Source organism: Lutjanus erythropterus, chromosome 6 (genome assembly GCF_056507025.1).
Source record: "Lutjanus erythropterus isolate fLutEry1 chromosome 6, fLutEry1.hap2, whole genome shotgun sequence".
Lineage (NCBI taxonomy): Eukaryota > Metazoa > Chordata > Actinopteri > Lutjaniformes > Lutjanidae > Lutjanus > Lutjanus erythropterus.
This window is the reverse complement of record NC_139322.1, coordinates 8,868,644-8,885,779: the sequence shown is the minus strand read 5'-3', so window position 1 is coordinate 8,885,779 and position 17,136 is coordinate 8,868,644. Positions and strand designations below refer to the sequence as shown.

At 37.2% G+C, this 17,136-nt stretch overlaps 1 protein-coding gene across 2 annotated transcripts; it reads left to right on the top strand.

The window, feature by feature from the left end:
• Positions 1-2,071: 2,071 nt before the first annotated feature.
• Positions 2,072-15,286, top strand: tmem269 (transmembrane protein 269). Of its 2 annotated transcripts, XM_084720433.1 has the most exons (8): positions 2,074-2,347; positions 4,076-4,127; positions 4,905-4,954; positions 8,680-8,827; positions 10,112-10,209; positions 12,454-12,597; positions 12,699-12,899; positions 14,740-15,286. In XM_084720433.1, exons 4-8 carry the CDS (start codon positions 8,787-8,789, stop codon positions 14,847-14,849), a joined length of 594 nt encoding a protein of 197 aa, XP_084576559.1. In that variant the 5' UTR covers positions 2,074-2,347; positions 4,076-4,127; positions 4,905-4,954; positions 8,680-8,786; the 3' UTR covers positions 14,850-15,286. The 2 variants fall into 2 exon arrangements, with proteins under 2 accessions (XP_084576557.1, XP_084576559.1); XM_084720431.1 differs by lacking the exon at positions 4,905-4,954 and having other exon boundaries at positions 2,072-2,347.
• Positions 15,287-17,136: the final 1,850 nt, after the last annotated feature.

Genomic DNA, 17,136 nt, shown 5'->3' with positions numbered 1-17,136 from the left:
GGTGCAAAACATGACAATAAAGTACTTTAACACAACTTACACTTACACTTACTTACTTATAAGCTACAGCTTATATCACCTGCCCTTTTTACAGCACATCATATTTGGCAATCAACAACACAACAAACCAAAACAGGCAAACAAAACAATCAAAATAACAACAAAGACAAAATGCACCATAAAAAAAGGAAAAATCAACAGGCAACTTACACACTTGAAGTTCCTGTACCCTGTCCTTCAACATCAGTATTACAATCTGATCATCCATTTTCATATTTTATCAATACGTTACTTTTAAACTTTTATTTAAACCTTTCCGTCATTATACGCTCCGTACCCAGAAACTACACAAAGTGCTGTGATTTAAGGGTTGATGATCAAAAAGTCACTATCTCATCACTGTGAAAAGTGCAACTTTATGGCCATGTGTATGTTGCTGGTCTTTGTATCTTAACTGTCTTAATGATGCATATATAGGCTTTCATTTAAAATCAGAAATCATTAAGTAACAGATGTTCAGGGAGTTTATTGTTGTTATAAAAGTGAGGAAAGGGTCTAATTATAAATGAGATTTAAGTATTAAATGAAACCCATGAGAAAAATATGGAACATTGTGAGGTCTGAACAGAGTTGGTGTGTGTGAGCAGATAAAAGTTGAAAAGTATATGAATAGTTGGAAAAGTGGAAAAGGGATGAAGGATGTTGTGAATTAAACTACACTGCTGGTTTAATCTGGCATGAAAAAGCAGTTGAAGGAGTATAGAGAGTTCGAAAGTGGGAAATGCTCAGGGTTTTGTGATGCATTATCTGTAAACTGGGATTGTGTATTTATGCAAAAAATAAGTAACTATAATCATCTCAGGCTATAACTGGAAAAAATGTAATTAGGTTACAGTTGCATTGAAAGTTGCCTCTGACATACGGGGTTTCTTTGACAAGTGTTCCACTTTATGGAGGACATGACAGGAGAAAAAAGAACCCTCTGCAAAAATGCATTTATTTTGAACCGAAAATGTTTTTAGATGTTGAAAGGTAAAGAAGAATATTGTGTGTGCGTTTCTTTAGAATAGATTGCAAGCTTTCAAAATTTTTGTTCTTTGAAATAATCCAAAACTAATCCAAAAGTAGTGAAATTATGTAATGGATTACAAAAAAACATCTGAATTCAGTTAATGACTACACTTCATCTATATATACATATAGATAGATAGATAGATAGATAGATAGATAGATAGATAGATAGATAGATAGATAGATAGATATTGGGGATATTAGATTGTGATATGAGACTAGTTATCCTGATAGATTTAGGATGTCATAATAATGCGATTTGGATAAGTGCATGACAATAAAATGATGTTCTTGCTTTTATATTATTGATTATAGATAACTATACTCACTTAGTAATTGTATCAATATTACTTATGATTGTGTATCAATAAATCTTATTGGGTTAATATTTGGTGAAAGCACCAATAGTCATTCCCATAACATTATCGCAATATCAGGGTATTTTAATATTATGATATTTACTCATTTTATCACCTCGGCTCCTTCCACCCCTTGGAGCACACAACATGTCACCAGTCACATCCTACATAATCAATAGATATTGATATCAACCGATATGAAACATCAATAGATATATATTGGCCAGACCTAATATATATGCATCTGAATAAAAAATCAGAAAATATTGCACAGTATGGTGAACATTCATATTTCCCTGAGTGATATATTGTTTGTATTGTGTCTATGTGATCATATTAGCCTGTATAGAATATTTTATTTGTATGTATCTTAATGCTTATATTTTTTTTAAAAATATATTTTTCAAATGAAAAATTACTTATATTTTAATTAAATACATTTTTTTTTTCATAGCAGTAGGTTATTTATAACGTCATGTAAGATACTTTTGGATGTATCTGTGCCTATCTTTGCGTCCTACTACAGTCTACATATATTTTTGTTATTTTTGTCCGAATATTACCTCCAGTTTATCGATAACAGACATTAAAGAACCGTCCAGCAATATTTTGAGGTGAAAAAAACTACAGTGGACGGTGGCGTCATTTCCGGTGGAATATTCCAGCGGGTTTATCCTCGCTCTTAAAAAGGACGCGCAGAAATAGCGGCTGTGAAGTTGACAGGTAAACGGTCTGATGTTGTGTTATGTGCTGTCAGCAGAGTAAAAACTTAAAACACACACGTCAGTGAAAAGGTTAAAAAAAAAAAAGAAAAGAAAGAAAAGACAGAAAAATACGGTCCGGCGTGTACGTGCGCGTTTTGACGTCTCCACCACTGGATTTATCTAGAAATTTGAAACGTTTGGAGGTCCATTCAGGTAAGATGAGACCCACTGTGTGTGTGTGTGTGGTACATGTCTCCACATTCACGGCGAATACTTTTTTTTTTCAGAAGAAGAAGAAAATGTTGCTCTGTTTGGCATTTATCCGATTTTTTGGCTGTGACGCAGTTTCTGCAGCATTTTCCTTAAAAAAAAAAAGGGGATTTTTTTTTTTTTTACAGCCTCACGCATCCACCTGCCTGCACGGGTTATTATTTTTTTTTTTGTTATTTTCATGCCCGTGGTGGTGGTGTGTGTGTGTGTTTTTTTGAACAGAGGATGTTGGAGGGAGGACTGGTGCTGAGGATAGAGCTGTACGCAGTTAAGACCCCTGCTGAGCAGCTGTGAAGTGTCACAGCGAGCGGCTTCAGAGGCAGAACCGCGAGCCACAATCCAGAAACTTCTATGAAGTGTTAAAGAAAACATGTCTGAACTTTTTTTTTTTTTTTTTTTTTGAGATTCAGGACACAGACCAGCAAGGCAGGAGGAGCTGACACGCGCGTGATCTAAATCAAAACGTCAAATACTGATTCAGCCATAATGCCATTAAATCAGCAAATCTAACAAATCATCACTAATTTGCTGAAAATGTCAAAGTGAACGATATTATCAAAGCCTTAGTGTATGAGTCTGGTAATTTGATATGTTAATTAATGCCAAATCAAACTTTATTACTCTTAAAATGTGCTGACGGTGGAAGTAACTTATTAACAAATATGTGATCAAACTGACAGGTATAAAAGCTGCTGATGGAGAATTAAGAAATGAAGTCTGAGGACGAACAGTACAGATAAATGCGGGCTCACTATTTGGCAAGCAACAAGTCGCTGTAGCCCTTTTTAATCTACTGTGTATTAATTATTTATAAATCAGAATCTGTTTTGTAGCCAAGTAGGTTTTCACAGGAAAAGGAATCTGCCGTTGTTTGTTGATGCATAAGAACAAAATACTTAAAATATAAATAAAGATTAAGGCAAGTACTGCCAGTCAAAAACAGCAGCATAAATAAAAAATAAGAAAAATAGGAAGTGTCAGCATACAAAAAAAAATTATAACAATAGAAGCATGATGCTATTTAAATGGACGAAGGAGTGTACAAGTTTATTCAGGAATGTGCAAAACGTAAGACAAGAAAATTCTCATGTGTTACAGTATTATGTAATATTATTATTATATTTATTATTAGGATGTAACCATAGACAATTTATAAGGGTAGTCTCATTATAAATACTCTGTAACAAGTAAAAGTACATAAGTTTCAGCATCAAAATATAGACTGCTTACAGCACCAAAAGTTTCAGAATAACGGATATTACTGCATTATAAGGACTGATACATTAATGTGTAGGTTTAATTGCTTTAATTGCTGCTGCATCAGTTAATGAACTAGTAACTAAACTTATACAATAAATGTAGAAGCATAAAAAGTAAATAATTCCCTTTGAATTGTAGCGGACAAGAGGTGGAAAGTAGTAGAAAATAGAAATACTATAATACAGTATTTGAGTAAATATACTTAGTTACTTTCTATTGAAATGTGCAGGGATTTAGTTGCCAAATCTGATCAGATAAAATCTCATTAAGATTAAGGTTGTGGGATATTTGTTTATTTTTCAGATAATCAAAATGTCCTTCATAAGAAAAGTTTGTTTTTAATATAGAGTTCAGTGTCATGTATGTAATGTGTATATATGTGTAAGCAGATTTTAATTTTATGTCTTGCAGCTGTTGTGTTGTGATCCAGAGACAATCATGATCCTCCTGACTTCCTCCTCTGGTAGGTACCTGTTGTTTCTCAGTCTCATGTCATACAGTAATCTGGATTACTGCACACCTACGTGGGTCTGGGTGCCAGAGATTAAAGCTCACAGGTCTGCTTGGATCACATTAGGCAGGAGAACAGCCACTAATGTGCTGAGGGAGTGTTAAAGAAGCTTGGGATGAATAAAATGGGATATATATTTTTTTTTTTTGTAACAATACACAGTTTAAAAATGTGCACTGATCAGTCAGTTCACCTCAGATTATCCGTGTTATGAATTGTCTTGTTTTGTGTTTAGTCTTTTTAGTCGTTACCAGGTAACACAGCATGGTATTACATAACAAGGGCCTTCCCATCATGCTTTGCACTCATTAGGCAGCGATCCAGAAATAAAGACTTGCTTGAAATTGACAATGTGTCTGGCTCTGGCTTGATCCTCTTTTCTTTTAATCAGTGACCAAGATAGTGTAGTAAGAGATCAGAGTAAAACTTGAGACTGTAAGAGCTGCGACCCCACAGACTTTTATTCTGACGGAGCTGCTCCTGTGGCTCTCTGATCATATTTACTGTGTCGAAAGTGAACCTGATTATTAATTAAGTAAAACTGGCCTTGATTTGCAGAAAAATGCAGAATGTTGTCTGCATTAACTGATGTGTTTACCCATGAAAAGTTTTCAGATGATAATTCAAAAATCACTTGTGCTAAAGTCCGAAATAAGACGTAAAAAGCATGCTGTCAAGTGTAAGTTATTGTTGGCTTTTTGCTGTGTCTCATACGCTGTTTTCTTTCAGATGAAGAGTCTCTTGAACTCGCCTGGCTTTGGAATCACAGGAAGTTCAGGGTGAAAAACACTTGAAGGGTTGCTACTGCAACATTTAAAACAATTTAAATTTTGCAGGTCATTACAGTATGTGTGCATTCTGTCTTGGACAGTACTATGACTTGAGAGAAAAGTAATAAACTCACAAGAGACGAGGCCGAGAGAAAACAAAGATTTCTTTGTTTGACTTAATTAAAAAACATCACAGCTTTGTGGGGGCAGAGGCAGTGTTTGGCTGGAGCGAGGCAGTGTCAGCAGTCATTCCATTTTGCTGACTAACATGTAGCTTCATAGTTCATACTGAAACTTACGTCTTCAAAACTAAATTTATCACGCTATTATTACAGGTTTTACTAACTGCAGTTTCCAAAAATATATGGCTTAGTAAAACCAGGATAAAACTAGTGGAGAACTCTTAGTATTTGAATATCCAGGTAATTTATTTGTCATTATATGACACAGGGCTGCACAACAAAACAAGCTGTAGTCCCTTCATGTTACACACACAGATAAGATAAAATAAAGATTAATAGAAAAGAACTGGATAAAATGTAAAATATGATAAGATTATTTCTATTAGAGCCTGACTGATTCAGGAGTTTTGGAGGCCAATGTTAATTATTAAGGAGTAAAAAATTCAGATATCAATATATATTATGTACCATAATACCATCCCATATAATATATATACATATATACTTATTAGAGCTGGAATGAATGCACAAATTGATTATTTGTCAACCAATTAATCAGCAGTTATTTTGATAATCAATTTACCGTGTTGTGCCATTTTTAAAAAGAAAAAAAAAATCTAATTCTGTAATTTCAGCCTCTCAATTCTGAACAGTAAACTAAGTATTTTTGACATGTGAACAAAAAAACTTTGGGAAACACTGATTAACATTTTTATTATTTTTTTTTAACATTTCCTGAGATTTTATGGACCAAACAACGAATCAATTAATCAAGAAAATCATGAACAGATTAATCTATAATGAATAAAATTTAATCATAGTCCTTATATCTTGAATTTTAACAGATATTTTTAAGAATTATAAATTATATCTATTAGAGTGTGACCAATATATTGGTCGACCAAAATATCACCAGCCTGATAACGTTTTATCACATTGGTTTATATCAGTATTGTCTTATATGTTGTCTGATGCTCCTAAATAAAAACCTTTTTTAACAGAACATAAAACAGATTGTTTTTTTTGTTATCTTTATAGGCATCAGTGTATATATATTCAATCATTTAATTTTTATTATCCATATATCTTGCATTTATAGTCATTAAAAATAATCAAAATGAACAGAAAAAACATACTGTTTCAGTGTCGTGATATAATTTTGGACAATAAAGTTTATATCCTGCCTCCATTACTTATCTTTACTCCAGGCTGTGTGACCGGATGAGAATGGTAGAAATTCAGGACAGAGAGATGGGGGTGGACATGTCATGTCATGTCATATCAGAAGGATTAAAATAGAATAATTTATGGTAACGTCACTTGTTTATTGATATTATGACGATTAGTCACAGGGTGATATTCAGAGGATGATATGAATCACAGCGTCCTGACTGTTTTTACAGGTGACAGGTGTGTTCAAGTCTTTCCAGCAGCTAAGTTTGTCATCAAGCTGTAGAAGCTACAAACTGCACTCGCTGTCATCCAGTTTAAACTGGTCGAACGACATCAACAGTCTGTCATGTACAATAACCTCACGGTGCAAAAGTGAAAACACACTAATAACACTCTGATATATTTTACAAAAAGAAGCTGAAAGCAGGAATTACTGCCTACATAACCGATAAGATTGTACTAATTTCAGAATTCATATGTCCTTCATTCCACTTTTTACTGTAACAATTAATTTCCGGAACAGAAAGGACAGGATTCGGGATTCAGGACGATTGTTTGTAATCAGTGACTGTCCTGAATTTTTCAGGACATCTGGTCCCCTTAGTCCCCAAGTGTTAGCCACGTTTGAGGGATCATTGCAGTGAATAGATGTTTATTTATATGTTCTGCATTTTATATTCTGTTTAAAAAGTCTTGGCTGACATATCAACATCCGATTATTTTTACTCCCTAACACTGGCACCAACACTGGCCCCCAAAATCCAGTATCAGTCAGGCCCCAATATCAATAATATTACTAATAAATAATATATTATTTAAAAGAATATAATAAGTGATCACACCTGCCAATCGATATATCTGACAGGCTCTAATTTATATACATATATACATACATGTATACACCCAGGAAGTAATTCTGTAGCGCAGTGATTCCCAGAGTGTAAACAGTTAAAAACATTTTTAAGTTTCAACTCATTTAACTTTCAACCTTTAATTTGATTATTTTGAAAAAGTAAGCAGAACTAATGAAACAAAGCCATGGGCTTTAAATAATGTTTTATTCTTCGTTTATCTGATCTAGTTTAACAGGTATTACACCATATTCAGTGACCTGTAATTAACACCGGAACATATCTTATATCTCGTTAGTTAGTCTCGGCTGCTGATCAGAGCTGTGATTAAAGGTTTGGGCGGGCCGTGGAAGACTTTCACGTTTCAAACTGGGCCGTGGCTTTCTTCAGTTTGGGAATGGCTGCTGCACGTTGCATTTGGGGAAAACTCGACATCTGGGAAAACTCTGTCCAGCGACTCTGACTGTGTTCAAACGCAAAATGTACGTCATTGCTGTAAACGCATATTAACTACATGTTCTAAAAACAAGGATTGCTTGATTTGTCGCCATTAAATCCCAGGCTGCAGCAGCGGCCTATTAATAGATCTGAACAGTTAGCTATGTGAGTGCTGCTGCCACGTCCTTGTCTCAGGTCACTACATCTGATCAGAGTTAACAGGCTAATTGATCTCACGTCTGGTATGTGTCAATGCAGTAGGTCCAACTCACTCTCACTATAGCCAGTGGTGTATGTGGTAGTCCCCCTGTATACATACTGTCCCCCCCCCACACCAGTATCTGTGTGTATTTACCCCCCGATAAGATCACAGCTGAGTGCTAACACTTCACATGCATCCTCTTCAGACATCGTATCCTTTACAAATATTATAATCTATTGATACTGAAGTTCACTGCATGTCATTGTGGCAGTTTTTACTGTAACAGTTAAAATATGTGTGATATGTTTAGTGTATAGATATGACTGATATTGTGATGAGCAGTTGATAATGAGGCACTCTTAAATGTTGCATGCTGCAGGCTGCAAATGAATGAATGTGGAGTAACAAATGCATTTTAGTGATCTGAAAATGGATGAATGTATCGTAAGGTCGGTCTCCGTCCAATAAATACGTCTTGGTAAGTGATGCTTCTTTTACATAAAGCGGGAGAATCAATTTCGAAGTAGTATTTTGCTTAAAAAGAAAAATGGAAAAACACACACATATCTGCAAACATATGCTACAGTTTTTGTAAACTGCATTCCCGCTTAAAAGATATTATTATTGAGTTATGACTTTCAGATTTTTCTACATGTTTCTTCTCAGTCTATCTGAAGTTTGACTGAAACTGGGATATAAATAGTAAATCTATAAATCAACTGTAATAAATCTGTTCCCAATCTATTCCCATACGAACATATTCATCAAACGGTCAGCCGGTAAAGTCACCCAATCATAGCAGGGATTATAAGCTTTTTAGCTTTTTAGCTTTAGCTTCTTAAACCTCAGCAGAGACAAACACTAACTGCTGCTGTTTTGTGGTCTCAGGTCTCTTCCAGTGCACCAACAAGCTCTTTCTCAGTGATCAGGCCACAGGACAGCAGATCAAGGAGTTTGCACGTAAAAATGCAGCTAACGCTCTGTCAGTTGCCAACATGGTCATGGGCATGGCCTCCATTCTCAGCAGTCTCAACGGGTGAGTGAACACACCATTACTGGATGTTACTGTTACTGATCTGAAAGCTGCAGGGAGGACAAAATCTATAACTATGACGTAATCGTTGTAATCTGTTTGTGTATAATTCTTAGTTCCAGTTTTGGTGTGATTGCTGTGTCAATGTCAAATAAAACAAACATGTAAGAAAATCCCAAGCAATAGTTTTAATGTTTAATTTATGTAAGAGTTTTAATAATACATAAAACACAAAAACATTTCACTGTGCACAACCCCAGAAAACACAACATTTCCAAGCTCACAGTTAAAGTTTCTTTCTAGTAGTGTAAAAATCTACTTGCTCCAAATCAATGTTTACTTGCCACTGTACAAAGTGTTTTGATTATTAGAGGTTATCAAATTACAACAAAGACTAAAATTAATTGACATGTTTAATCTATGGCTGCAAGCTCATAAAATATCATAAAATAGGGAAAAATATCCACCTCAGTTTCCCAGAGTCCAAGGTGATGTCTTTAAATGTCTTGTTTGTTAGTTCAAAAAACAGATATTCAGTTTAATATCGTAATAAACTTGAGAAAATCAGGAAATCTCCATTTTTGTATGAAAAATGACTTAAACCATTATTCAATTATCAAAATATGTTAATACTTTAATTATTTTAAAACATAACATTTCAAATAAGGAAGAACAAATTTGTAATTTTCTTTATTTTGTTAATATTTTTTCTGCAATGATCCTTTTTTTCATTGAAGGGTCAGCAGTGCTTATTTATTTATAATGTAAATTTCTGTTGTCTACAGTACAGTAGACCCAGATAGCCCAATATTGGCCTATAGTGTATCGACATATTATTTTTTTTATAGAATATAATGCAGATAGATTTTACTTTTTATTTCTTTGTTTTATGGGCAGCATTTTATGTGTATTTGATCATTTTTTGTAATCAAAGTATTGCTTGTACTTTTTTTCTGCTATAGCTATTTGTAATTATTAAAAATACTAGTGAAAGTTAAAGTTTACTGTTTTAGTGACCTGATGTCATTTTTTACTCCCTAATGTCAGTATCGGGTGTAGTGTTGGTAAGAAAATCCAATGCCAATGTAAAGAAACTCAACCTAAAGATGGTGGAATAATTCTATTTAGGAGAAAGACAACAGTTCAACTTTATCTGTAACGCTGTTGAAATCTAACCAGCAGTAGTTTCAGCTCTTTTCCACTTGTGAGAATCTGCAAATACTTCACCCTTTGGAATGGGTTGCTGTCATCAAATAGCTGAACCTAACACTCACTCATGTTGTCCAGGCACCATCATGCAGCGTGTTGGCTGGTCCTGATTGGCTACCTGCTGGATTTGGCAGATGGAGCAGTTGCCAGGCGACTCGATGCCTGCTCTGCACTGGGTAAGTGGAGTGTTGTGGTCAGTAGCTCTTACAGAAGATAAACTTCAGCTGGGATGTTGGCAGGCCTTGCTGCGCAGTCCTTTGTCTGGACTTTTCTAATTTGGCTGCTCAAAGTCACAAACAAAAGGGAACCAGTGGAATGAAACTCTGCCGCTGAAATCCTCTGGATAGTCTTACAAAGTGTCCAAGAGAGGAATCATACATTTTTTATGTCATGTAATTTGAGCTTCATTAAATCAGTGTCTGTTCAGATGTTTTTATATTTCTAAGGAGGATTCAGGGTTGAAGTTTCAGTTTGAATGGCAAGACATCCCTATTTATGTAAATAAATGGCACCCAATTTCGAATGCATAGCCCATAAAATGTGCCACTGTGGGTGGTTTTCAAAAGATCACACCACCATTACTATATATAGTAATTCAATAGACACAAATAGCTGCTTAACATTGCTTCGAGTGTAAAAGTTCACATTTTCTCTGTGCCCAAAATAGCTCCCAGGTGCATCACAATACATCGTTGGCTGCACATTTCAGGGGGCTTTGTGTCCCGACAGGGTTTTTCTGCATGACTTTGCAGGTGGATGTTGTTGTGCCCCCCACGTATTTTGTCAAATGAACAATCACTTTCTGATTAAGCAGCCTAATTCCACGGGATCACGCTCCAATTGTCTTTTTTATCCCGTTGCTTTGGGTTCTCTGCATATCTGAAATTGCTAAAATTGTTGACCCTGGGCGGTGGAATTCCACCTCGTTCATTTGAGCGGCGGCCTGAATCACCTCGTCCTCATCTGCTGAAAACATGCTACGTGCTCCTGAGGGATAAAGAGACAAGGCGGTGGAGAATGTTGTTTATAGAATGGTCGCCCGTTGGGCTGACACCGAAATTTCCACTTGGAAATTTTCACACACACACATCCCGCTGTCACGTGTCTGTGACACTGGCTGTGACCATACTGGAGAGATGATAACATATCTACACTAGCTTTAATAGATCGTAATGACTGAGGCACTGTCCAGCTGAAAGACAGGAGCATAAAAAATAAGACAGCTGGTGCTCACGAGTAGCCTCTCTAAACCTGATTATTCAGAATATTAGGGCTTTAGTCAACCAGACAAAATTCTTCTTCATCAACTGAAATTCTTCCTACTCTTCAATCAATTGACTGGTCAGTGGAGGAAAAAGCTGTTTCCTCCCGCCCCCTCCTCCCCAGACATGGGAAAAGCTCTGCAGGCTGCAGGAGCTCTGCAGGACAGCAGGATGTATGCAGCATTGTAGTTTGACAATAACAAGTAACGGCAAGTCCTCCGCTGAAAGTTAATCAGCTGTATATAACTGTCAGTTGTCTGTAAATGTAAAGCTGAGCCTGTTATGCTGAAAATAAAGGCCTACTGCTTTGAAATAACACACCTTGGAACATAAAAATTCAAAAATAATGGCCGTCCAGTAGCTTTACTCAGTTATAAGTGGTTTCCCAGTCTCTGTTGGAGCAGTAATCCCCCTTTTTGTGGTAGTTTCAATCATTTTCCTCCTATATATGTGTAACTTGTGATTGTGCAATTTTACCTGTTGGGCGTAGCGTAGGTAGCAAAGATGATGACAGGTTAACCTACACTTGTGTGCGCATGTGTGTGCATCTTGATTGATGTCAAAAACAGCTACGTGATGACAGCATTTCTTACCAGACTTGTGGTTTGACTTTTGAAGACTAGGGCCAATCAAAATGTGGGACATCGTTTCAATATGTGGGATGTGGAACAAGGGATAAAAATGCTGTGAAGTTCCACATCAGTGCTACTTTGATACTCATGAACTGGCATAGCTTGACTCGGTTTGACTTGACCTGTCAGCCCAGCACAGCAGAGTTGCATTTCCATTAGATCAGGGCTCCCCACTTGAAGTTGTGTCTCTTAACTGAAGACGAGCTTGACGAAGCTTGAGTCGGGCGGTTGTTAGGCAGTGGATAAAATGTTCATCAATCAATCAAACTTTATTTATATTGCATTTTTCATACAAACAGAGTGCAACACAAAGTGCTTCACACAATAAAAACAATAAAACAATACCTCCTGATGCCCCACTGGTCACCCTACCCCTGAGGCCGATGTAGCAATCTGTGCTTGGCTTTTTGACATTAGTTTCAAAAATAAAATACACGAGATCTACATATCTCCCCCCACCACTGACAACAATGTGAATGTCACACAGCCACATTTAGGATTAACATTTTTCTTTTTTTGTGTTCAGGTGCCAAGCTGGATGACTTTGCTGACTTCACAACCTTCGGGATTGCCACGTCGTTGCTCCTAAGGACGTCTGACCTGCTGGACAACATCCTGTGCATGTGCTACGTCCTGTCTGTGTTCGTCCGCCTCTGTTTCTTCTCAAGCGGTAAGATCTTGCATTCTGTTCTTCTGATTTGAGTCTGTCATTTCACTTCTGTTTCATTATTCAAAGGATTTACTGGAGATTTATTCTCGTTCGTTCCTCAGGGATCCCATTCATGTACCGCGGCCTGCCATGCATCTACTCTTCAGCCATCCTAGCCAGTGCCTCTCTGCTGTCAGGCGGAAATATGGCCATGCTGCGGGTCCTGGCAATGGCCATGATCCTTTTTATGATCAGTCAGAACTTCTACCCTCATGACAGAGTGCTGGAGTCCCAGGCATGGAAAAAAGTAGTCTACGCTGGAGGTAAAGCCTTTTTAAAATATTCAGTATGATTCACATCTCTCTTGGGTGAGAGCATGCCTGTCAGCAGTAACGACAGCCAGAGATGATTTTAGCAATGGTTCAAGTTAGAAATGTATTTTCGTATTAGATTTCATGGACTGCATCTAGCATCTGCATGTGGTCGTGTTATCTAGCCAAGTTTTATGTGCCAAGGTTTTGACATATCCATTCCTGCCAGCACCCCAGGACAATGGAGGTGAATGGAATTTAATTTGTGCTGCTCAAAGCGATTGAAAACTCAAAAGCCATGTATATTTCAAGAGTTGTTGTAAACTGTTTTCAGCTGGACCATTTTTATCTGGTGGTTGGACTAGTGGCGCCAGTTTGCCTGTCAGTTCGTCAGAGACTTTGTCCGCAACTTTGGTCCAGACTGAAATATCTCATCAGTTACTGGCTTGATAGCCAACATATTTTGTACAGATATTCATGGTGTCCAGAGGATGAATCTGTATGAATCTTGTGATCCCGTGACTTTTGCATCTAGTTCAACTAGCATAGGGTGACCATGACCATAGACCATATGACCATAGATGACTGAACTTCTCACCCTGTCCCTAAGGGAGATGCCAGCCACCCTCCTGAGAAAACCCATTTCGACCGCTTGTATCCGCGATCTTGTTCTTTCGGTCATGACCCACACATGGGGGACACTTATTTCACCGTGTAGCACAACTTTCAACACCACGGATGCTATGAATGTAGCATTTTCATTACCAACTACTTTATAAAGCAAAGAGTAAGCCTCCTTGAGCTCTTTAGAAAAGACTAACTTTACTCTTTCAGCTAACTGTTATTAGAGACATTAACGTCCACATGGCGCTTGCTTATGATTCATAGCAACAGCCTTGAAACACGACCATCTCAGAAAAACCAGGATGCCTGGTCACAGTAAACTGAAAGGGCAATGTTTTCATTTAAATATCAAAATATCAGTCAACTCCTACAGTGGGCACCTACTCGGTGGCTTGGGACAACATTTTGTACAGACATTCATGATTACCAAACAGTTTATTATTTGGTGATCCCCTGACTTTTCCTGCAAAGCTGCAGGTTGATGTGTTTTAAGTGAATTGTTTTGTTTGGATGTATTGCTAAATTTGGTGCAGACATTCAAGTTCCCTTCAGGAAGAATCATAATAACTTTCTCATCAGGTTACATTTTGTTTGCAAAACTGATAACCATCTCATCAGCTTCAGTTTTCTTCTAATCAGTCCCAGAACCCATTGGCTACGATTTAGCCTCTGGGGGCGACAGCCAATATTTCAGCTTCCGGTGTAGCCAGCACATATCTAATACCTGCATGGCAGTCATTGCTTACAGTTCGATTAGCAACTTGAGACACACAAATGTACATTTTCAGGTAAGACATTTCTGCATATGCATGCATCTCTAAAAGATTAAAAAGCCAAATCGCCGTCCGACAATAGGAAATGGGTTTTGAGATTGCTTTTCCGCCAGTGCGTTCTGCCTCATTTGCTGTGCACACAGACTGTTTACCTGAATGCAGCCAAAGCCTGCTCAAACACTATTGGTCAATACTACTCAAACGGAAACCAGAACACTTCAATTACCAAAATCTTGTCCCCTGCCCAGAGATTTCATAAGCAAATATCTGTTTATAGAGATTAAGTGTGAATTAGTAAATGTTAGCATGCTGACAACAGTGTGCTAACAACAATATGCTATCAACACCTTAGAGTGCTGCCTGCTAGCATGACTTCAGACTGTTATACATGTACATACTTTTTCAAATGTAATTTTGCAGTTTCACTCACTTACTCTTCCTTGTTTTTTGTCCAGGAGTCATCATGGTGTTCTGCTCTTCCTTCCCCCCTGCATGTGTGTACTACCTGCTGTGGTCCGTCTCCTACATTTTGTTCCCAACGTCCCTTTGGAGCAGTAAAGTGTAAAAAAAGAAGTGTAAAAAAAAAAAAAAGCTTCTTGCTTTTCCCAAAACTCCCAGATGGGTTTACCTCTGGCCCATCCGGGGTGAACTGAGGCTTCCTGCCATGGAGGATCTAAGCTGAATATGCTCATGCACCACAGGCCAACACTCGCTCTACAGTATTTAACCTTTATTTTTGATGTGACACCTCTAAGACAGAACCCCGAACTGAATAGAGTTAGAATGAGCGATGAGACGGACATTTTAATGTTACTGGTAAGGATTAACCTTCGTGCTGTCTTATGTCTTTGCTGCATTTTCACTGAAGCCAGTGGTTGGAGGGCTTGTTCTAGAAACTGAATTTTCATCAGGTTTATCTCCTGTGTAATCTCCCTACTTCAGTGGTAATCCTATCTTTCATCAATGTTGTGAACACGTGGCAGCAGGGCACATCATATAAACATGAAAATGAAATCATGACCTGAATTTCAAATATAATGTATATTTGACTCAAATTTGGTTTTTAAAATGTTTACTTTTGTAATCACACAGGACATTATAACTCTTATTAAGATGTCCACGGTGTTGAGCTATAGCTGTTGGAGATCTACAGTATGTAAATAAGGCCTTTAATCTACATATACAACATGATTTCTCAGCAATATGTTCAAGATTTAAAATTCTATGTTGTTTCTGGCTTATTTATAACACAATAATGGGCATTCATATGGCACTATGACCAGTCTTGTATCAACTGTCTGTCAATGTTTGTATCAGGGTTGGGGCCACTTCACTTTCATAGCAGTCAGGTCAGGATGTGGGTTTTTTTTTTTTTTCATTTTGTAGGTGTCTCAAATCCAGTCACTGACAGTAAGAAACGTTTAAACATATTGGACATGATGGTTCAGTCATACCTATTATTTGATTTGCTGTTTGAATGTATGTTTTAAATATAAGCTGAACTGAAAGTCAACAGACCCCAACTAGAGTCTCTGTTAATTTGGGAATCTTTGCTTTAAACTGTGACTCTGTCTGCTGAATAATTTACATTGTGCAACACTGGTTATAACAAAATACAAACAACAAAATAAGAGGGGAAAAAAGAAAAATTAATGCTGAAAAAGCATACAATGCACACTCCTTTAAGATAGCAACGACAGCACAAAAGGACAAGCAACCGCTTGACCCCACTGAACACTTGTAATTTGTTTTTGTCCTCTGACGTCACACTCAGGACGGGAAGCTAAAATGTCATATTGCTGTGTTCTAGATTACAAGTCCTGTAGAAAATCTGATGAATCGTTATCATCTCATCGTTTCCAGATCGATCAGCAACTGAAAGACAATGGATAGTAAAAAATCTGGAGGGCCACAGAGACAGACTCTGAAAACCTCTGCCACGAGGGGAAAAGATCGGCACCACAATATGAAACCAAGTTATTAAACGTTAACAAAGTGACTGTAACTTGCTAAAAACATTAGATTTCAGCACGTTGGTGGATTATTTTAGCACCCTGTGTCTACCAGAGAGGGAAAGTTAAACTGACAAACTCAATATTTGCTGTAAATCTCAGTGTAACCTCTTCTTACCTTGACTTTTTTGAGAGAAATGATTGCACTGAATGGCCAGTGGGGGACTTACTGTTGTCTCCTGGTACTTTATGGGTTATCAAATATGTTATTTTAGCTTGAAACATGGACCGATTTCCCTCCAGATTTTCACTGCATTTTCAGTTTCTGTTCAATAAGGAAGTGGTGAAATGACGATTTTGTGTAATTTGCCACTGTTACACGACTTACAACCTGATCACAGCAGTACCACATTTGAGCTTTTTCACAGAAGACACATTGAGCACCTTGACACCTGTGTTTACTGTTTTACATAAAATGTCTGCCGTGAAAAGGTCCGTTGAGTATCAGCCATCACATTTGAGTCGAGGTAAGGATTATAGAGGATCTTCTCTTGGGTACAATATGATGTTAATTCATTGGTCCAGTGAGAGGAAGGGATGTCAAACTTCTGTTTTACTACAAAGCATTTTTCCCAGCTGTACTAGCAAGTATATTGAAGTGCTTAACAGTTACTTATTTTCATTGGGCTCAAGTCTGCTAGGATCCACATCTAAGTATTCTGTGAAATAATATTTTGAGGTAGTGTATTTTAAAAACTCTGTGATCATCAGGCAATGTCAGATCACATACAGAAGATCTGCATTTGTAATTTTGCACTTTCTGCAAGATATCAAATTCGTCTGTGGTTAGTGGAGAACTAAAAATGTTAAACTTGCTCCAAAAGTTTGTGCCGCTCAGCA